This window comes from Eriocheir sinensis, chromosome 19, assembly GCF_024679095.1.
Source record: "Eriocheir sinensis breed Jianghai 21 chromosome 19, ASM2467909v1, whole genome shotgun sequence".
Taxonomy (NCBI): Eukaryota; Metazoa; Arthropoda; class Malacostraca; order Decapoda; family Varunidae; genus Eriocheir; species Eriocheir sinensis.
The window spans coordinates 13,616,383-13,637,868 of NC_066527.1; the positions used below are offsets into that span (position 1 = coordinate 13,616,383).

General features: G+C 45.7%; 1 protein-coding gene across 1 annotated transcript in view; it reads right to left on the minus strand.

The window, feature by feature from the left end:
• Window positions 1-47: 47 nt before the first annotated feature.
• LOC127000742 (fat-like cadherin-related tumor suppressor homolog) overlaps window positions 48-21,486 on the minus strand; it is a 33,866-nt gene continuing 12,427 nt past the window's right edge. The window contains exons 3-7 of the mRNA XM_050864776.1: window positions 18,443-18,582; window positions 11,680-11,933; window positions 11,417-11,561; window positions 7,843-7,942; window positions 48-375 (exon numbers count right to left, since the gene is read on the minus strand). Coding sequence (XP_050720733.1) covers window positions 62-375; window positions 7,843-7,942; window positions 11,417-11,561; window positions 11,680-11,933; window positions 18,443-18,582 — 953 coding nt within the window. The 3' untranslated portion in view covers window positions 48-61. The remainder of the gene's footprint in view (window positions 376-7,842; window positions 7,943-11,416; window positions 11,562-11,679; window positions 11,934-18,442; window positions 18,583-21,486) is intronic.

A 21,486-nucleotide genomic window follows, 5' to 3' on the forward strand; every position in this document is an offset into this window, starting at 1 on the left:
GTCCAGGGGCGTGGCCACGCTGACCACCCCCGAGGCGGGGCTGATGACGAAGGCGCTGTGTTCATTCCCGCCCGTCAGCGAGTAGTGGAGGGCCGACGGTGAGGACGCCGTGACGCGCGCCAGGGCCGTCCGTGCCCACCGCCACCCACTCCCCGACCTCCTCCACGTGCGGCTTATTGCCCTGCCAGGAGGGCGGCGAGCTCTGCGAGGCGGTCACCATGACCCGGACCGGCACCGAGGCGGCGCGGGCCTGCGCGGCGTGGTCCGTGGCCCGCACCAGCAGCAGATACTCCGGGGGCTGGGCCTCGGCCAGGGTTCGGGTGAGGCTGATCACGCCGAGGGCAGTGTCAATGTTGAAGATTCCTCCAGCATTACCTGAGGGACAGGGAAAAGCAACGAATAACCCCGAGTGCAGGGAAACAAACAAACACATAGGACCAATTACGGTTAGCAGTATCTACCTCATCATGTCTTCACTCATTTGGTAATCTGTCGCTCCCGAGGTGGGCAAAACTTTTGAGGACACTGAACAGCCAAGCTCCTGTTTCTGTCTTCAGAATCAGTACATCGCTCTTCCTCACCCGCTCACCCAAACCACCTGTCTACCTTGAGCAGCTCACCCAAACATGTCTCGGCAGCACTCATCCACACCTTCCACTATCACGCACTTACTGTTACCATAATACCTACTCCATCATCCTTCAACTGTTTCGCGCAGCTTCCTCGAATACAACCTTAAGTACATCATTCACACTTCGCCATTCTACATTCTCATTCGTACCTTCCAATATGAAGCACTCGTTCACCATTTAAGCAAGCCCTGTGCGGGACCCGCTGGAAGAGTGCGGGGTGAGGCTCGGCGTCCCACAGCCGTGGTGGGAAGCCCTGTGGAAGTACCTCATTATTCTCTCAACGTTTCCATGCAGGTTTCCCTAAAACAACTAAATTTTTCTCTCTTTCCTCGCATATCAACCATTCCATTTACACTCAAAACGGCACTCAATCATTCCTGTTCCCTGCTGGAGTAGGTAGGAAGACACCTACCGAACGGGCGCAAGCCACTCCCGGTGAGGTATATATGGGAGGTGAGAAGGGAGCTGAAGCCCTCCAAAGACCCTTCCCATGTCCTCACTAACCGTTTCCCTATTGTCTCACCAACACCGGAGAGTAGTTCAGCATGCTCTCTAAAGACAGATCCTCTCTTTATCCACACCACACTACATTCACATAACATATACACCTTTTTCCAAAATTCAAAATTCAAAATGGCTCAATTAAGCAATGCCTCGGAGTCCCCGCCTGGGGGGGGGACCACAAATTCCCCCAGGGAGGACTCCCCTTCTGGCTGCCGACCCGAGAGGTGTCTTGATAACTCCTCGAACCTCTTTCTTCTCAATTTCTGCAACATTCGCGGTCTTCGCTCTAATTTTCATTCTGTGGAACATCATCTCTCCTCCTCTAAACCTCACCTCTTCCTTACCGAAACACAGGTTTCTGAGGCTACTGACAGCAATCTCTACTCTGTTCCCTCCTACTATCTCTATCCTAAATTTCAATCCAAAGCTGGATGTTGCGCCTACGTGCGCAACGACATCACTTGCTCTCGTGCCCACGACCTTGACTCTTCTGAATTTTCCACCATCTGGTTAAGACTTCACTGTCATTCTATTACTAAATACATCTGTGCTGTTTATCTCTCACCTAACTCTACCAACTATGTAAAATTCTTTGACTATTTGAATTCTAAAGTGGAGCACATCTTGACCCACTCTCCCTTCGCTGAAATCTCCATCCTAGGAGATTTCAATGTTCACCACCAGCTTTGGCTTTCATCCTCTTTCACTGACCATCCTGGTGAACAAGCCTACAACTTTGCTATCCTCAACGACCTAGAGCAGTTGGTCCAGCACCCTACACGTATTCCTGACCGTCTTGGAGATCGGCCCAACATTCTAGACCTCTTCCTTACCTCAAACCCTTCTGCTTATTCTGTCAAACTGTTCTCTCCGTTGGGCTCCTCCGATCACAATCTTATTTCTGCATCCTGTCCTATCGCTCCTGTACATCCTCTGGACCCACCGAAGAGGCGATGCTTCTGGCATTTTGCTTCAGCTCGGTGGGACGACCTGAGGATGTCATTTCCGATTTCCCGTGGAATGATTATTGCTTCCAGGATAGAGACCCCTCTGTGTGTGCTCAGCGCATCACAGAGGTGATTGTCTCTGGAATGGAGGCATACATTCCTCGTTTTTTCTCTACTCCTCACGCTAAAAAGCCTTGGTTTAATCACGCTTGTTCTCGTGCTGTCAATGATAGAGAGGTAGCTCACAAAAGATACCAGAGCCTTCAAACTAATGCTAATTATGAACTTTACATTTCTGCCCGAAATCGTGCCAAATCTATTCTCCGACTAACCAAAATTCTTTCATTAATAGAAAATGTCAAAACCTTGCTTTCTAACTCTTCCTGTGACTTCTGGCATCTAGCCAAAACATCTCCTCCAACTTCACTTCTTCATCTTTCCCTCCACTCTCATTCCTGACGGCATCACTGCCGTATCATCTATCTCTAAGGCTGAACTATTCTCTCATACTTTTTCTAAAACATCCACTCTTGACGATTCTGGGCATATTCCTCCTACTCGTCCCCCATCTGACTACTTTATGCCTGTTATAAATATTCTTAAAAATGATGTTTTCTATGCCATCTCTGGACTAAATCATCAGAAGGATTATTTACCTGATGGAGTGCCTCCTATTGTCCTTAAAATCTTAGCCTCCGTGCTGTCACCCTGCCTGGTCAAACTCTTTCGCCTCTGCCTGTCAACATCTACCTTTCCTTCTTGCTGGAAGTATGCCTTCACACAGCCTGTACCTAAGAAGGGTGACCGCTCCAATCCCTCAAACTACCGTCCTATTGCTTTACTTTCTTGTCTATCTAAAGCTTTTGAATCAATCCTTAACCGTAAGATTCAAAAGCACCTTCCACTTCTGACCTTCTATCTGATCGTCAGTATGGGTTCCGCAAGGGCGTTCTACTGGTGATCTCCTAGCCTTCTTAACTGACTCTTGGTCATCCTCTATTAGCCGTTTCGGTGAAACTTTTGCTATTGCGCTGGACATATCAAAAGCTTTTGATAGGGTCTGGCACAAATCTTTGCTTTCTAAACTACCCTCCTACGGTTTCTATCCTTCTCTCTGTACCTTTATCTCCAGTTTCCTTTCTGACCGTTCTATTTCTGCCGTGGTAGACGGTCACTGTTCTTCCCTAAATCTATTAACAGTGGTGTCCCACAGGGTTCTGTCCTATCTCCCACTCTTTTCTGTTGTTCATTGATGATCTTCTTTCCAAAACGAACTGTCCTATCCATTCCTACGCCGATGATTCCACTCTGCATTATTCAACTTCTTTTAATAGAAGACCCACCCTTCAGGAACTTAACGACTCAAGGCTGGAGGCTGCAGAACGCTTAGCCTCAGACCTTACTATTATTTCCGATTGGGGCAAGAAGAACCTGGTGTCCTTCAACGCCTCAAAAACACAGTTTCTCCACCTATCCACTCGACACAATCTTCCAAACAACTATCCCCTATTCTTTGACAACACCCAGCTATCACCTTCCTCAACACTAAACATCCTCGGTCTATCCTTAACTCAAAATCTCAACTGGAAACTTCATATCTCATCTCTTACTAAATCAGCTTCCTCGAGGCTGGGCGTTCTGTACCGTCTCCGCCAGTTCTTCTCCCCTGCACAGTTGCTGTCCATATACAGGGGCCTTGTCCGCCCTCGTATGGAGTATGCATCTCATGTGTGGGGGGGCTCCACTCACACAGCTCTTCTGGACAGAGTGGAGGCAAAGGCTCTTCGTCTCATCAGCTCTCCTCCTCATACTGATAGTCTTCTACCTCTTAAATTCCGCCGCAATGTTGCCTCTCTTTCTATCTTCTATCGATATTTCCACGCTGACTGCTCTTCTGAACTTGCTAACTGCATGCCTCCCCCCCTCCCGCGGGCCCGCTGCACTTGACTTTCTACTCATGCTCATCCCTATACTGTCCAAACCCCTTATGCAAGAGTTAACCAGCATCTTCACTCTTTCATCCCTCACGCTGGTAAACTCTGGAACAATCTTCCTTCATCTGTATTTCCTCCTGCCTACGACTTGAACTCTTTCAAGAGGAGGGTATCAGGACACCTCACCTCCCGAAACTGACTTATCTTTCGGCCACCTCTTTGGATTCTTTTTAGGAGCAGCGAGTAGCGGGCTTTTTTTTTTATTAATGTTTACTTTTTTGTGCCCTTGAGCTGTCTCCTTTGCTGTAAAAAAAAAAAAAAAAAAAAAAAAAAAAAAATCAACACGATGGGCCGCAGACGCTTCCCTGCTCATTAGAATTAGACTGATCCCCCTTCTGGATAGTGTTGATGAGGCGAAAGTGTCGTAGAAGATCAACCTTTGACGCATGCTGGTTAGGGTAAATGCCCCTTCAGCACTCTTTATGCGCGGGAAGTTAATTTCTAATACAAAAACTCAGCATTTAGTCGTTAATCGCACTTCACCGCAGAGTGGGCAGGGCATTTAGCCGGAGACGCTGCCCCGCCGGGTTTGGGCTCCCTCCCGCAGCGGAGGCAAAGTGGCCACAAAAATAGAGCTCAGTGCAGGGTGAAGTATATAAGTGTACGCAGTGAAGTAACCAAGAGTGCGTCGGGAAGTATCTAAGGTTGGTGTTAGAAGACACTTTCGCTTCTCACATCAACTATTTCTGAAGGTCAAAGAGGGGATCAATTGGGTTCTATTGAGTGTTTTTTAAAGTTCACGGTACAGATGAAGGGTCAAACTACCACCAGGGCCATTAAACTACACCTGGAAATGTCCTAAACTCATACGAAAGCCTTGTCAAATATGTGTACTTGGGCGACGAAATGTTTTAAAATACAACCCCAAGTGTCAAGAAGTACCAAGGAGGACCTAAGCAGCGATACAAAGCGGAACAGCTCAAAAGAAGAAGGTAACAGGCAAGGTGGCTCGTTACTGCGGTGCTCATTCCCGGCGAAGCTTCAGTCTGCCCAAACCTACTCGTACGCGCTGAACACACTCCCTTGGCATAGTCTTCGCCGACATTGCAGACAGCCTATTACTGTAGTCTTATTCTTACTCTCACCCCCTACGAACTGAATCACATACGATTTAGATCAACGAGGGAAAAAACACTCTTGTTATACCAGAGACTTGAACATCACTTACCCGACACATCCTTGAGTCATCCAGTGAGTACCAATAACTTCTGCAGAGGTTACGCCACTATTACATCTATCTTCAAGCTCACAAGGGGATCCATATAAACTACTGTCCTTCCTGAAGTGATTGCTGCGCCCATCTACCACACACAAAGCCATATTAACCCCAAAAAATCGAGATACTACACGGGCACTCTCCCTCTCCACGGCCACAAGCAGACTCCTCTCAAGTTCTCAATAGGGGTGGGCAGGTACCGGTACCAGTACCGGTACTGACGGTACCAGCTATACGGTACGATACCGGTACCAGACTGCTCGGTACCGGTATCGATACAGACCAGTCGCTCATGATGCCCCTCATTTCTTCCTCGCACGAGTGAGAGGCTGAGACGGGGTGCCTGAGTGGATATCTCGGTGATATGGATATTCTCTCTCTCTCTCTCTCTCTCCCCCTGAATGAAGTAAATATTATTCTTTTCGATAAAGAAATAAGCATATATATATATAGTTATTATGGATGGAATCATAGTTTAATAACAATAACAGTATATATATTAGCAAACCTTTAAAAAAAGAATCGGATATGAAGAATTATCTAAGAGATAAGTTAATAAAATACTGGAGGCGGGCGGGAGGATGGAAACAAGGCAGGACAAAATGGCGGGAAGACGGACATGCAGCGACTCGCACAGCCAGGCCCACAACTCCACAGCCAAGCATGGCGGGCGAGCGTGTCACTATAAGCGCCGGCATTGGGAATTCAACCGGTACTATAGTCTGTTCACTTAAGCTAGATTCCTGGCGCCTAGGCAGGTTAGTAAGCTTGCAGCTGATTGGCTGCTCCGCTCTCCCGCTAACACTCATGTCGGACCACATCTTGCATGCTCGAGTGAGACATGTTTCTTTATTATATGCCATAGCTCAACTCATAGACGAGCTAGCCAGTTTTGCTTGACACCATCAGACTCAGCAGTGACTGTAGAATCAAGATGTATTTTAAAAACTCGACAAAACAAATACGAAAATGGTATTACGATGAGTTGAACCGTGAAGATGTTAAAAAAATGTTTATAACATGTTTTACTTATACTCACTGTTTTCAACAGTTGTTCATTGACTGCAGAAATATATTATTACATGACGTAGGAAAATTTCTCGTGAACACGATAGTGTGATCAGAATGCAGTTAAAGCTCTACGTATTGAAAACACAGAGTTATTTATAGCAACATTTCACTCGCCCCAACCATCACGGCGCTCGAGACACCCTGTATGATGATGTTAAAAAAATGAGTGTCGCGCGCGCCATGATGGTTGGGGCGAGTGACATGTTGCTATAAATAACTCTGTGTTTTCATTATGTGGAGCTTCATCTGCATTCTGATCACACTATCGTGTTCATGAGAGATTTTCCTACGTCATGTAATAATATATTTCTGCAGTCAATGAACAACTGTTGAAAACAGTGAGTATAAGTAAAACATGTTATAAACATTTTTTTAACATCTTAACGGTTCAACTCATCGTAATACCATTTTCTTATTTGTTTTGTCGAGTTTTTAAAATACATCTTGATTCTACAGTCACTGCTGAGTCTGATGGTGTCAAGCAAAACTGGCTAGCTCGTCTATGAGTTGAGCTATGGCATATACTCAGCCACCGCGTGTAGAGGGATAGGTGTGAAGGGGAAGGAAGGGAAGGAGGAACAGCAAGGAATGGTGGGAGGGAGATGTAGGGTCGATGGTGGTCACTGGTTGGTTGCAGTTACCCGGACCTTTCACACTGGGGTAACCAGTGGCGGTCACCGGTGACGGCCACCGGTGGCCTCGTGTGAAAGAGGCCTAATTCCATCAAACAGTGGCCCGCATTACAAGTCAAACCCGAGAAGTTTCGGGTCCCTACAAAGGTCGGTTTAGGGGCCGTACTACAAGTCCAATCCGAGAAGTTTCGGGTCCCTACAAAGCTCGGGATGAATAACTCTGTAGGGACCCGAAACCTCTCGGGTTTGACATGTAATATGGCCTAGTATCTCAAAAAATAGTGATGCGAAACTAATTCCTTGGGTTGGATATTCTCAGCACCTCTAAGGTAACGTATAAAGGTCATTTTCAACTCGCAGAACACTATGAAGACGTAAAGTGATAAATATCCTTTTGTTAGTCACCCTCGGAGATGGGGTACGATATCCTGCCGCTGTTCTGCACTTAAGGGTTAGAATGAACGCCCAGAGGAACGCTCAAAGGTACGATATCGTGTCATTTTTCTGTATTTATGGGTTAGAATGAACGCCTAGTGGAACGCCCAAAGGTACGATATCCTGCCGCTGTTCTGTATTATGGGTTAGAATGAACGCCTGTCAGTCCCTTGAAAAGCTCACCCTTAAGATGAAGTACGATATCCTGCCGTTTTGTTTTTTTTCACGGCAAGGGAGGCAGCTCAGGGCTAAAAATCAAAATCAGCAACAAAAACAAAATCATCAAGAAAAAGGCCGCTAAACGCTGCTCCGGCAAAAGAAAAAAAGAACGAGAGGCCAAAAGAGAGGTCAAGTCTGGGAGGAGAGGAGTCTTGATGGCCGCCTCACTCTCACTCACCCGCCCACACTCACCCTCGAAGATGGAGTAGGATATCCTGCCGTTGTCGCCCTTGTCGTGGTCCAGCGCCATCACCCGCACCACCGCCGTGCCCGCCGCGGCCCCCACGCTCACCTGGGGCAAGGAAGCGGCGACCAGTGAGGGGCAGAGGCTGAGGGACAGGCGAGGGGGTGGCGTGTAAGGTGAATAAGCTGCTACTACTACTACTACTGCTACTGCTGCTACTACTACTACTACTACTGCTACTACTACTACTGCTGCTGCTACTACTACTACAAGTACATAAATGATACCTCCACCCATGTTTATTTTCCCGTCACATAATCATGGAGGGCTCCATAGCTTGGAGGTCATTAGCCCCAACTCTGTCCGCTAATGACTGTGGCATCCAACCATATCACTAATACTACCTGACACTAAATCACCTATCATCTATTACGTCTAGATCCCCCTTTCCTTCCCTACTCAAGTCACTCCCGACCCACCCTAATGTCACTCTCCACCACTGTGGCTTCATAGTCCATATTGGAGATGGTGGTGGCTTTTGGGCCAGAGTGTCTGGTGCCCCTGAGACATAGGATGGCCGACCTGAGCAGGGAGAACGAGAGGCGACACCTCATCCAGGCGACAACGTGGCTCCTTGGCTGTTGCTTCTTTTCTGAGATTAGTTCCGCGAGGCGTGCGTAGAAGCATTGGGCCCTGGGACCCATCCCGCCGGATGTGGTGAAGACGAGGGGGGTGAAGCTGCCCTGATCAACATGTTGGATTCTTTCACCGTATGCCCTTGTCTTCTCCTGCTCGTTCCTGTGGTGGGCGGCTTGCAGGGGCAGCTCACGGTGACAGGCAGCCATCGGGTCGAATATGCGGATGTCCATGAACGCCCGCTGTCCGCGCACCCAGAATCCGCGGGCACTTACATCAACCCGTGCCTCCTGTGAGGTATTGGCTGTCCTGTACCGAAGGTGTTCGCCGTCCAGGGGAAGCAGTGCCGGCTCGGTAGTGACGTCTTGGCATACCTCCCCGAGCATGCTGGCTGTCAGATCCCTCACTTCATCGTGTCGAATACAGACGAAGCCTCCTTTTTTACATGTCATGGTGTGGGTGACATCATTTGCTGATCCACATGCACAGAGATCAGGCAGTCCCTCAATCGGCCAGCCATATCTCAGAGCAATGGCGTCGACAAATTCTTGTTTGTTGAGGCTGAAGCCCTTTGCTCTGATTGGTAATGACGTTAGCCAGTTAGAGGCGCCTGCCTCCTGTGCTGTGTGTATTTTTCTACCCATTTCTGTGGACAGGTGGTGTGTAAGACGGTCCAGCTCGTCTTTTTGGGCTTGTTGCCTTTCTTCTGAGATTTTTCTTTTAATATCTCTTATTTCTGTTTGGTCTATCTCGCCCTCTGCCTCCTGAGCGATGATCCTGTTGATGAGTGACCTGGTAAGGCTGATGGAGTTTTGGTTCTCCTTATCTGCCACTACTACTACTACTACTACTACTACAAGTACTACTACTACTACTACTACTACTACTACTACTACTACTACTACTACTACAAGTACTACTACTACTACTACTACTACTACTACTACTACTACTACTACTACAACTACTACTACTACTACTACTACTATCACTATAACCGCTTCAATATACCACCACCACTACTACTACTACTACTACTACTACTACTACTACTACTACTACTACTACTACAAGTACTACTACTACTACTACTACTACTACTACTACTACTACTACTGCTGCTGCTGCTTCTACTACTACTACAAGTACTACTACTACTACTAATACTACTACTACTACCTGCTACAACATAAATGATACCTCCACCCATGTTTATTTTCCCGACACATAATCATGGAGGGCTCCATAGCTTGGAGGTCATTAGCCCCAACTCTGTTCGCTAATGACTGTGGCATCCAACCATATCACTAATACTACCTGACACTAAATCACCTACTACTACTACTACTACTATTACTACTACTACTACTACTACTACTACTACTACTACTACAACCATCCCTACTATTACTAAAAGAAGAAGAAGAAGAAGAAGAAAAAGAACAACAACAACAACAACAACAACAATTGACTACTACTACAACTAGGCTACTACATCTATTTACTACTACTATTACTACTACAACATACTACTACTACCACTACTACTACTATTACTACTACTACTACTACTACTACTACTACTACAAGTAAAAACAACAGGAATAATAATAATAATAATAATAATAATAATAATAATAATAATAATAATAATAATAATAATAATAATAATAATAATAATAATAATAATAATAATAATAATAAAACTCTCCTTCCTTACCATTACAGGCCAATCACGCCCAAAGCACGTCATAACACATCGTTCTTTCTGACGTATTTTCATCACGGACTAAACAATTTATACGAAGTTAATCGCTCCGTAAACGTCCACTAATTTAACGTCACTAACTATCTCACGTGCCTCTTCCACCTCCTCCTTCTTCTCCTACTCTTTTCCTCTCCTCCTTCACCCCCCCAAAGAGCCTCGTTCACGCCTTTATGGAGCGTCCCCGTACGTGTAGGTTGTCGGGACTGCATCTCACACCCCCTTCAGCCTCGTAGGGTAAGAGGGTGTTCGTCTGAAGCGCCCACTTCAAGCTCCTGCCTTTGATCTCTCCTCCTCCCCGCCTTGCCGCTCCTCTGTCTTTCGCCGCTACTTTTATGGCTATTCTTACCGTGCTCCTAACTTTATGGCTACTCCTCTCAGGCCGCCCCGCTGTTTAAGGCCGCCTCTCGCCTCGTCCTTTTTCCCCGACAGCTCGTGAAGTTTACAAGGGAGTTAAGTGGCGTTGCAAATCCCCTTTCCCCGCCGCCGAACTTTGGGAGGTTAAACCCTTATTTGTTTCCCGCAGCTTCCCGTGATTTAAGCCGCCGGGATATTGACTCGTTGTTATGACTCAGAAAAGAAGATGGGTTACGTTTTTAAAGGTCTCGAAAGGAGCTGAGAGGTACTGATTTAGGGTCTCTCTCTCTCTCTCTCTCTCTCTCTCTAACACACACACACACACACACACACACACACTAGTCATCATTGTTCGGTTCTGGCCAGAGGAGCGTCGTAAGTTTGGAGGATTCGGTCCGATGGGAGAGCAACGATACATCCCCTGGCGCGGCCTCTGTTTGCTGGACTTGTGTTATTTGGGCGGGAGGTGAAACACGACTATTGACAACGGCTGTTTACGGACCCGCACCCCACGGCACGGTGAGGCACGCGCCGGGACGAGACTCGTCATACAATAACTATACATTTGACTTTAGTTCATCAGATTGTTCCATTATTCAAATATTATGTTGGAACGTTCGTCATATACAAACTTTTTTCTCTGGATTAGATATGAATCGCCTATTTATACGTTTTCTGTGTATAATAGTGATGTAGTTGCTTTAATTAACTTCCTATAATACTTAGGAAAAGTATTCTTCAACTCCGGCGATATTTCACAGGTCAGGTAACTGGTGTTGGTTGAGGCGGCGGTGCACGAGCCGCCGCAGGCACAGTGTACTCACCTTGGCGGTGATCATGGGCTCCAGGAAGACGGGCTCGTGGTCGTTGGCGTCCTCCACCGTCACGGACACGCGGGCAAAGTCTGCGTTCTCCTGTCGGCCGCGGTCCCTGCAGCTCACGGTCAGCTCGTGGACGCTGGACACCTCCCTACGTGGAGATGAGCCTCAAGGTTATCACATATTTAATAACTGCATTCAGTATACTCAGACAGCAAGACTATTCATCTTTGTTTCTTGCAGCTTGACACGCCAGCTGCTCGTCTGACCTGTCCATGGGCTCGGCCACGATGAGGTCACCAGTGAACGAGTCCACGGTGAAGAGGCCCTGGGACGCCAAGGCCTGGGCGTGGTGCAGCGTGAAGTACACCGCGGAGGACGCCGTGGGTGACTGGTCCCTGTCTCGGCACTGCAGGGTGACCACGGTGGACCCCGGCGCCACGTCCTCGCTCACGGCACCCTCGTAGGTCCTGGCGCTGAACACCGGGCGGTGATCATTGGCGTCCATCACCTCCACCACGAGCTGCGGCAAGGGAGGCACCAAGTGGTTACGTTAGCCAAGGGGGAAATGACGGACAGCTGACGGGAAGGGTGTGTTGTGTGGAAAGGAATGTTGGAGAGATAACTATAACTATAACTATAACGAGAGAGAGAGAGAGAGAGAGAGAGAGAGAGAGAGAGAGAGAGAGAGAGAGAGAGAGAGAGAGAGAGAGAGAGAGAGAGAGAGAGAGAGAGAGAGAGAGAGAGAGATATACATAGATATACATAGAAAATCAGACCACACAGACCCCATGGTCCAGACTAGGTGGTCTGTCCTTAAACCTAAGTGATTTTACATTAATCAGATGGCTCCAAAACGTTGCTTTTCTACTCTAGTTAATATTAAGTTCAAGGAAGTGACGGTCGAGCTTGTTTTTAAAGGAGTCAATCGTGTTACACTGGACCACTGATGGTGGGAGCTTATTCCATTCTCGCACTACAACGTTGGTGAAGAAAATTTTGGTGCAGTCTGAGTTTACTTGTCTACATTTGAGTTTTGTGCCATTGTTCCTCGTTCACAAAGTGTCATCGATCATAAACAATTTTGTTCTGTCTACATTCGTGAAACCATTAAGTATTTTAAAACATTCGATCAGTTTTCCTCGGAGGCGACGTTTCTCAAGAGAGAACATGTTAAGGGTGGAAAGCCTTTCTTCGTAGGATTTGTTGCGCAAGGAAGGGATCATTTTTGTTGCTCGACGCTGAACACCTTCTAGTTTAGCAATGTCCTTTGCATGGTGGGGAGACCAAAACTGTACCACATATTCCAAGTGGGGTCTGACTAAACTATTGTAGAGCGGAAGTATTACATCTTTATTCTTGAATAAAAAGTTTATTTTAATGAAGCCCAACATTCTGTTCGCTTTATTTGCTGCATCGATGCATTGATGTGAGAATTTGAGGTTTGACGCGATTTTAATCCCCAGGTCCTTAACGCATTGAACGCTTGTGAGTTTAACGCCGCGCATTTCGTAATCGAACTTTTTATTTTTTGTTCCAACTTGAAGGACCTGGCACTTGTCTACGTTAAAGGGCATCTCCCATTTATCCGACCAAGCTGAAATTTTGTGCAAATCCTCTTAGAGGCTTTGCCTGTCTTCGTCAGTGAGAACCGAGTTACCAATCTTTGTGTCGTCTGCAAATTTACTAATGCGATTATTGAGTCCAACATCCACGTCGTTGATGTAAATAATGAAGAGCACTGGGCCAAGAACCGAGCCCTGAGGGACGCCACTAGTGACCGGCGCCCACTCTGAGTTAAATCCGTCAATCACAACTCTTTGTTGTCTGTTGCTCAATCAATTCGCGATCCATTGGTTTACTTGACCGTCAATACCTATTTGCTTTAATTTATAAAGTAATTTATGATGTGGGACTTTATCAAACGCTTATGTGGGACTTTATCAAACGAAAGAGAGAGAGAGAGAGAGAGAGAGAGAGAGAGAGAGAGAGAGAGAGAGAGAGAGAGAGAGAGAGAGAGAGAGAGAGAGAGAGAGAGAGAGAGAGAGAGAGAGAGAGAGAGAGATCAAACAACACTTGAGGTGCACAATGCGAGCGTAACGAGGCGTACAAACTATAGCAGCCACAGTCTTGGTCATCCGCAGCTTATAATTATTTGGCTCATCTGACAGGCGGCTGATGAGTGTTTGATGCGATGAAACTCTTCCACACGTTTTGACCTCTCTTTTGGCCTCTTACTCAGCCTCGTCTTGTTGGAGCAGCGCCTAGCGGGCTTCTTTTGTTGCTTTTTTGTTTTGCCCTTGAGCTGTCTCCCTTGCTGTAAACAAACAAACGAACAAACAAAACACCACCGTTACCATCTAATACTGCATCCTCGGGAGAATATGAAGAAACCTACGGATCAATAAGCCACTTTTTCGATATCACTAAAAGTTGGCGACGCTTTCAGTCACGAACATCTCTGGGGCCTTACTCTTAAACATTCCGGCGACCCAGCACATGTATCAGGCAAGGCTTTCGGAGGAGCTGCGGGCATTTCCAGGGCTACTTTTATGAACCTGGTGGTAGTTTGAGCATTTGGAAGGATACTTTTATGAACCTGGTGGGAGTTTAACCCTTCCTCTGCACCATGAGCCTAAAAAAACACTCATTAGAACCATATAAATCTCCTTTTCGTCCTTTGGAAATGACTGATGTGAAGGCGGAAGCGTCTGAGGATAGGTTCACTATGCCCTATACTTAGAAATTTCGGCGTCCAAGCACACATTTGACAAGGCTTTCGGAGGAGCTGCGGGCATTTCCAGGGGTACTTTTACGAACCTGGTGGTAGTTTGACCCCTCCTCTGTATAATGAGCCTAAAAAAACACTCATTAGAACAATATAAATCTTCTTTTCGGCCATTGGAAATGACTGATGTGGAGGCGGAGGGGTCTGAGAATAGCGACCCTGGGCCCTATGCTTAAAAATTTCGGAGCCTAAGCACACACAATTGACAAGGCTTTCGTAGGAGTTGAGGGCATTTCCATCAGTAGTTTTATGTCCCTGGTGGTAGTTTGACCCTTCCTCTGCACCATGACCCTAAATAACACTCTTTACAACAATATAAATTTCCTTTTCGGCCTTTGGCAGTGACTGATGTGAGAGGTGGAAGCGTCTGAGAATACCGCCGCTAGTAGCGTGAGGCAGCAAACGGCCCGGTGATAACAACTTGCAGCGGTATTAGTCTGCTTTACGATGCAATGGCCCGGCCCGCGCTCCCCTCCGCTCATCGGTAAACACTAATTAGGTCGGTATTATAAGACATACTCGCTTCTCACATCTGTATTTCTAAAGGTCAAAGAGGGGATCAACTCAATTCTAATGAGCGTTTCTTTAAGTTCACGGTACAGAGGAAGGGTCACACTACCACCAGGGTCATAAAACTACTCCTGGAAATGCCCAAAACTCATACGAAAGCCTTGTCAAATATGTGTACTTGGGCGGCGAAATGTTCAGTAATACGGCCCTAAGTCTATATATACCAAGTCAAGTCACTCTGCTTCAAAACTGCGACCAGTACGCGCAGGAGGCGGTTTTGGGGCGGAGCAGCGGGATGACGTCACTTGAAGCTAACCAAAAAAAATCCCCGCCAGTTCAGGGTGACTAAAGTTGGGGCCGTATGTGCACTCTGGATATGCATTCTCGCCTCCTTTCACAGCGCGTTCAGGCAAGCCACTGACGAAAAAATATGTATTTTTATTGTGCTATTGCGTGACTGCAATTCCATTGCCTACAAACGGCGGTGTGGAATGTGAGGGAGGGCATGATGAAGTGATTGATTTAAATTAGTCCGCCTTTCTTCGTTTTCTCTAAATCCCTGTTTCTACATTCTCTACTAACGGTTTCAGGGGCGTGTTCCCTGTTTTCCAAATAAAACTTTAAAAAGCGTCGGACAAGGATGTTAATTGGGCAGTGGATGTTTGAGACCCCGACCAAATGGGCAAAAATATGATTTGGTGTCACATGTGGATAATGAATCATAATTCTGCCCATTAGGTCGGGGTCTCAAACATCCACTGCCAAAGTAACATCCTTGTCCGACGCTTTGTTAAAGTTTTATATGCAAAAAACAGGGGAACACGGCCCCTGAAACCTTTAGTAGTTTGGCTCTAAGCAGTGTCACGCGTAAACCACGCCTCGGCCGTGTCTCCTCCCACAAACCTGCGTATGACTTGACTTGGTGTATATAGACTTAGGGTAAACACACTACTCACCATCGAGACATATCGCTCCGCGGGGAGAACACCGCGCCCGCCCGTAACTTGGAGGACATATTCGCGAGTCATAAAGGTAAATATCACAAGACCTTCGAGCTAAAATACCGCCACAGGATCGAAGCGGAATGACCCTGGTGATAGTTTGGTCCTTCCTTTATATCATGAACCTAAAAACACTTATTAGAACACAACTGATCTCTTAAATATTATGGAACCAAAGCTCACATATTTGACAAGGGAGTTTTGAGCATATCCAGGGGTAGTTTTGTGACCCTGGTGGTAGTCTGACCCTTCCTCTGTAACATGAACCTAAAAGAACATTCATTAGAACCCGACCACTCTCCCTTTTGGCCTTTGGAAATGCTGATGTGAGAAGCGGAAGCGACTGAGAACACCAACCTTGGACGCACGGTGGCTGGTGGTAGTCTGACCCTTCCTCTGTACCTTAATTGAGCTTAAAAGAACACTCATTAGAACCCGACTAATCTCCCTTTCAGCCTTTGGAAATTGCTGATGTGAGAAGCGGAAGCGTCTGATAACGCCAACCTTGGAGGCATGCTGGTTAGGGTACAAGCCCCTATACATCAGCACTCAGTTTGGAGGGAGAGTTAGTTTATAAGGCAAAAACTCTACACTTCGTCGTTAGTCACAGTTCACCGCAGGCTGGGCAGTGCATTTTGCCTTTGTGTCGCTTTCGAAAAACAAAAGAGCAACTGTCGCCCCGAATTTGCATATGTCACAAAGTGCTTTAACAATTTACAAACAATATTAGCTGCCATGAAAAATATTGTACTTTAAATTCACTTTGTTACGGCGCCGGGTTAACATAGAGAGAGAGAGGGAGGGAGAGGCCGCACCGCATTCAGCTCGCCGGCCGATGACATCATGAGACTATAATTTTGACGGCGTAAAAATAAAAGTTTACGGGCGGGAGTGAGTCACGTTGTTTGTGTGCTCTGTGCTGTGTGCTCTGTGCTGGAGCAATGGAATACAACACGGTGGGGCAAGAGTTAACAGTTAGCGAGTATCTTATTGAGAGAGAGAGAGAGAGAGAGAGAGAGAGAGAGAGAGAGAGAGAGAGAGAGAGAAAACGATGCTCAGAATTATAAACACAGCCTCTCTCTCTCTCTCTCTCTCACACTCTCTCTCTCTCTCTCTCTCTCTCTCTCTCTCTCTCTCTCTCTCTCTCTCTCTCTCTCTGTTTTTCTCTATTTACGTGTCTTTCTATTCTATCTCTTATTACATATTTTCATCTCTCTCTCTCTCTCTCTCTCTCTCTCTCTCTCTCTCTCTTCTATCTCTTATTACATATTTTCATCTCTCTCTCTCTCTCTATTCTATCTCTTATTACATATTTTCGTCTCTCACTATTGGCTTGCGGACTGGCTGTCTGAGCGGAAACAGAGAGTAGTTCTAAACGGTGTTACATCTAACTGGCTCGATGTCAGAAGCGGCGTACCTCAAGGATCAGTGCTTGGCCCCATGCTCTTCTTAATTTATGTTAATGATATCGATGATGGGCTCACTTGCAAAGTATCAAAATTTGCTGATGACACAAAAATTGCTAGTAAAGTAACTGCGACACTCGACGAGGAAGTTTACAATCAGATCTAGATCGACTTGCACGTTGGGACAATCAATGGCAAATGAAATTTAACCTTGACAAATGTAAAGTGTTGAACATCGGAAAAAATAACAATCGCGTTCGGTACGTAATGAATGGCCAACAACTTTCTGCAGTAAGTAAAGAAAAGGATCTTGGAATCACTATATCAAGCGATTTAAAGCCCGGTCAGCATTGTTCAGAGGTAGTTAAAACTGCAAACAAATTGGTTGGCTTCATTGGACGAGTCTTTAATAATAAATCGGAAAAAGTAATATTAAAACTGTATAATTCGTTGGTTCGACCCGTCTAGAGTACTGTGTACAGTTTTGGTCTCCCTATTACAGAAAAGACATAGAAAAGTTGGAACGGGTTCAACGAAGAGTAACAAAGATGATTCCTAGGTTGAGAAATTTATCATATGAACAAAGGCTTAAAGAAGTAAATTTATTCAGCCTATCAAAACGAAGAATGCGAGGCGATCTAATAGAAGTGTTTAAAATGTTTAAAGGATTCAGTGATATTAATGCGGAAGATTACTTTACAATTGATCGATCAAATAGAACAAGAAGAAATCACAATTTGAAGATAAGTGGTAAAGATTCTCGTCGCACGAAGCTAAACACTTCTTCTTCAATCGAGTTGTTAATGTTTGGAGCTCTCTACCCTGTGATGTCGTTGATAGTACAACAGTTACGGCCTTCAAGAATAGATTAGACAAGTATTTTGAATCCAACCAGCAACTAAGATATTACTCATTGTCGTAATAACGTTAAGTTCTTTCGAATACTGGTGTCCTTGTCCGCTTTTATCGCCCGGTTAGTGGTAGCAGTAATGGTAGTTCTTTCCTCTTTCCTACATAAATTCCATGCAGTTTTTCCATGCTGCATGGTTCTTTTCCTTTCCTGCCAGCTTTGGCTGGAGGGATGGGGTGGGCAGGAGCCTTCGCCTTTGCTGTCCTTCATCTTCCGCCTTTGATTAGATAGTTAGTGTAGCTTGTCACAAACAGCCTCGTAAGGACCAGCAGGTCTGCTGTTGTTTGTTCTTCCTTTGTGTTTCTTTGTGTTCTCTCTCTCTCTCTCTCTCTCTCTCTCTCTCTCTCTCTCTCTCTCTCTCTCTCTCTCTCTCTCTCTCTCTCTCTCTCTCTCTCTCTCTCTCTCTCGCACACTGACCTTGGTGGCGGCGGTGTGGACGCCGTCTGTGGCCGTGACGGTGAGGGCGTAGTGGTGCTGCTCCTCGTGGTCCAGGCGGCGGGCCAGGCTCACCAGGCCAGAGTCCACGCCCATGCTGAACCGGCCGCTCTCGTCACCCTCTGCCCGCGAGAAAGACACATTAGCAAAGGGAAGGAAGCGAGCAAAACATATCGTAGAAGCAATTCCTTGGGTATGATTTCCCCCAAAAAGTATTTATGCAACCATAAAAACAAAACAAAACAAAAATGAGTTAGCCATTCTGTAGTGTACCAATAGAAAAACGTGTCAAAGGTAATGTAGAGAAAAAAACAGATCACCGCAGATTTTTTTTTTTTTTTACGTCTACGCCTATAGCGCCAGTAGGCCTGCTTGAGGGGCCTGGATGGAAGTCGGCCCCAGCCCGTATTGGCGCTGGCAGGTGTTTATAGTGGCGCCATCTTATCTTGGCTCATGCTGCCCCCCGGAACTCGTTCTTGATTCACTTGGACGGTTTCCTCTAGAGTCCGGGTTGATGGGTGGTCTTCAGGACAGCATATGGGTAGTTTTAAGCCACTCGGCGGTGACTGAAAAATCCGAGGTGGTAGCGTGGGGATTCGAACTCGCGTCGTCCATCACGCGATGAATGTGGGCCCAGCACGCTACCACTCAGCCGCCGCATACCCAATAAACGTTACTAACTCTTTATAGGTATTATTTTCACCCTATTTACTGATTCACCCCAAAACTTGACCGACTTAGCCATTCTGTACCGTAAAAACTGATATTCTGACCAGTGGAGAACACGTTAGCCAAGGAAATGAAGCGAGCGAAACATATTCTTGGTATTATTCTTCCCCCAAATTAGTGATTCAATCCAAAACTAGAGTTCGCCATTCTGTAGCGTAAAAAGAAAAGCTACTCTGACCGGTAGAAAGATACGTTAGCAAAGAAAACAGAGCGACCGAGACATGTCTTAGGTATTATTTTCCCCCCCAGTTCTGATATACCCAAAACTTAACTGAGTTCGCCATTCTGTAGCGTAAAAAGAAAAAAAGTTAATCTGCCTACGAGAAAGATACGTTAGCAAAGGTAATGAGGCGAGCAACACATATCCTAGGTATCATTTTTCCCCCCAGTTCTGATATACCAAAAAAATTAAATAGTTCGCCATTCTGAAGCGTAAAAAAAAAAAAAATGTAATCTGCCCACGAGAAAGATACGTTAGCAAAGGAAATGAAGCGAGCAACACATATCCTAGGTATCATTTTCCCCCCAGTTCTGATATTCCCAAAACTTGATTGAGTTCGCCATTCTGAATCGTAAAAAAAAGGTTAATCTGCCCACGAGAAAAATACGTTAGCAAAGGAAATGAGGCGAGCAAAATATATCCTGGGTATTGTTTTTCCCCAAATTACTGATTCTGTAGCGTAAAAAAAAAGTTACTCTACCCACGAGAAAAAGAAATGAAGCGAGCAAAACTTATCCCAAATTACTGATTCTGTAGCGTAAAAAAAAAGTTACTCTGCCCGCGAGAAAAAAAAATGAAGCGAGCAAAACTTATCCCAAATTACTGATTCGCCCCAAAACTTGACGTAGTTCGCCATTCTGTAAGGTAAAAAGTTATGCTGACCGGTAGAAAAACGTGTAATCGAAGGAAAAGTTGGAAAGTTTCGTTTAGTCGGCGCAACATCTGTGGTCATATGCCGGAGAGAGACAGAAGGGGAAGGAATTATAGGAGAAGGGAACAGATCCCAGGAGACGGGACACAACCGTAATCGAAGGAAACGAAGCGAACACAACAGATCACCATAGAGATATACGTTACTAACTCTAAGGCATTATTTTCCTCTCCCAATTTACTGATTCAACCCCCAAAGATGAGTTAGCCATTCTGTTGCGTATGAACGGATATTCTGACCAGTAGAAAACACGTTCGCAAAGGAAATGGAGCGAGCAAAACATATCCTTGGTATTATTCTTCCCCGAAATTAATGATTCAATCCAAAAATTGAGTTCGCCATTCTGTAGCGTGAAAAAACAGTTACTCTGACCGGTAGAAAATTACGTTAACAAAGGAAAGAAAGCGAGCGAAACACATTCTAGGTATAATTCTTCCCAAAAATTACGGATTCACCCCAAAGCTTGACTGAGTTCGCCATCCTGTAGCGTAAAAGAAAAGTTACTCTGACCGGTAGAAAACACGTTAAAAAAGAAAACAAAGCCAGAGAAACATATCCTACGTATTATTCTTCCCCAAAATTACTGATTCACCCCAAAACTTGACTGAGTTCGCCATTCTGTAGGGTAAAAAACGGTTACTCTGACTGATTGAAAAATACGTTAGCAAAGAAGCGAGCGAGACGTGTCCTAGGTATAATTTTTCCCCCAGTTACTGACACACCCCAAACTTCACTGAGGTAGCCATTCTGTAGCGTAAAAAAAAAAGTTACTCTGAACGATAGAAAACACGTTAACAAAGAAAACAAAGCCAGAGAAACATATCCTACGTATTATTCTTCCCAAAAATTACTGATTCACCCCAAAACTTGACTGAGTTCGCTATTCCGTAGCGTGAAAAACGGTTACTCTGACCGCTAGAAAAATACGTTAGCAAAGAAGTGAGCGAGACATGTCCTTGGTATTATTTCCCCCAGTTACTGACACACCCAAAACTTGACTGAGGTAGCCATTCCGTAGCGTGAAAAACGGTTACTCTGGCCTGTAGAAAAATACGTTAGCAAAGAAAACAAAGCGAGCGAGACATGTCCTAGGTAAAAATTTCCCCCCAGTCACCGATACACCCAAAACTTGACTGAGGTAGCCAGTCCGTAGCGTGAAAAGAAGTTACTCTGACCGGTAGAAAAACAGTTTAGCTGAGGAAATGAAGCGAGCAAATCACATCCTTGAAATAAACGTGACTAGGTAACTCTTACTTAGTAGGTATTGTTTTTCCCTCAAATCACTAATACAACCCAAAACTTACGGTCGCCATTCTGTAGCGAGAAAAAAAGAGGCGAAAAAAAAAGTTATTCTGGCCATTAGAG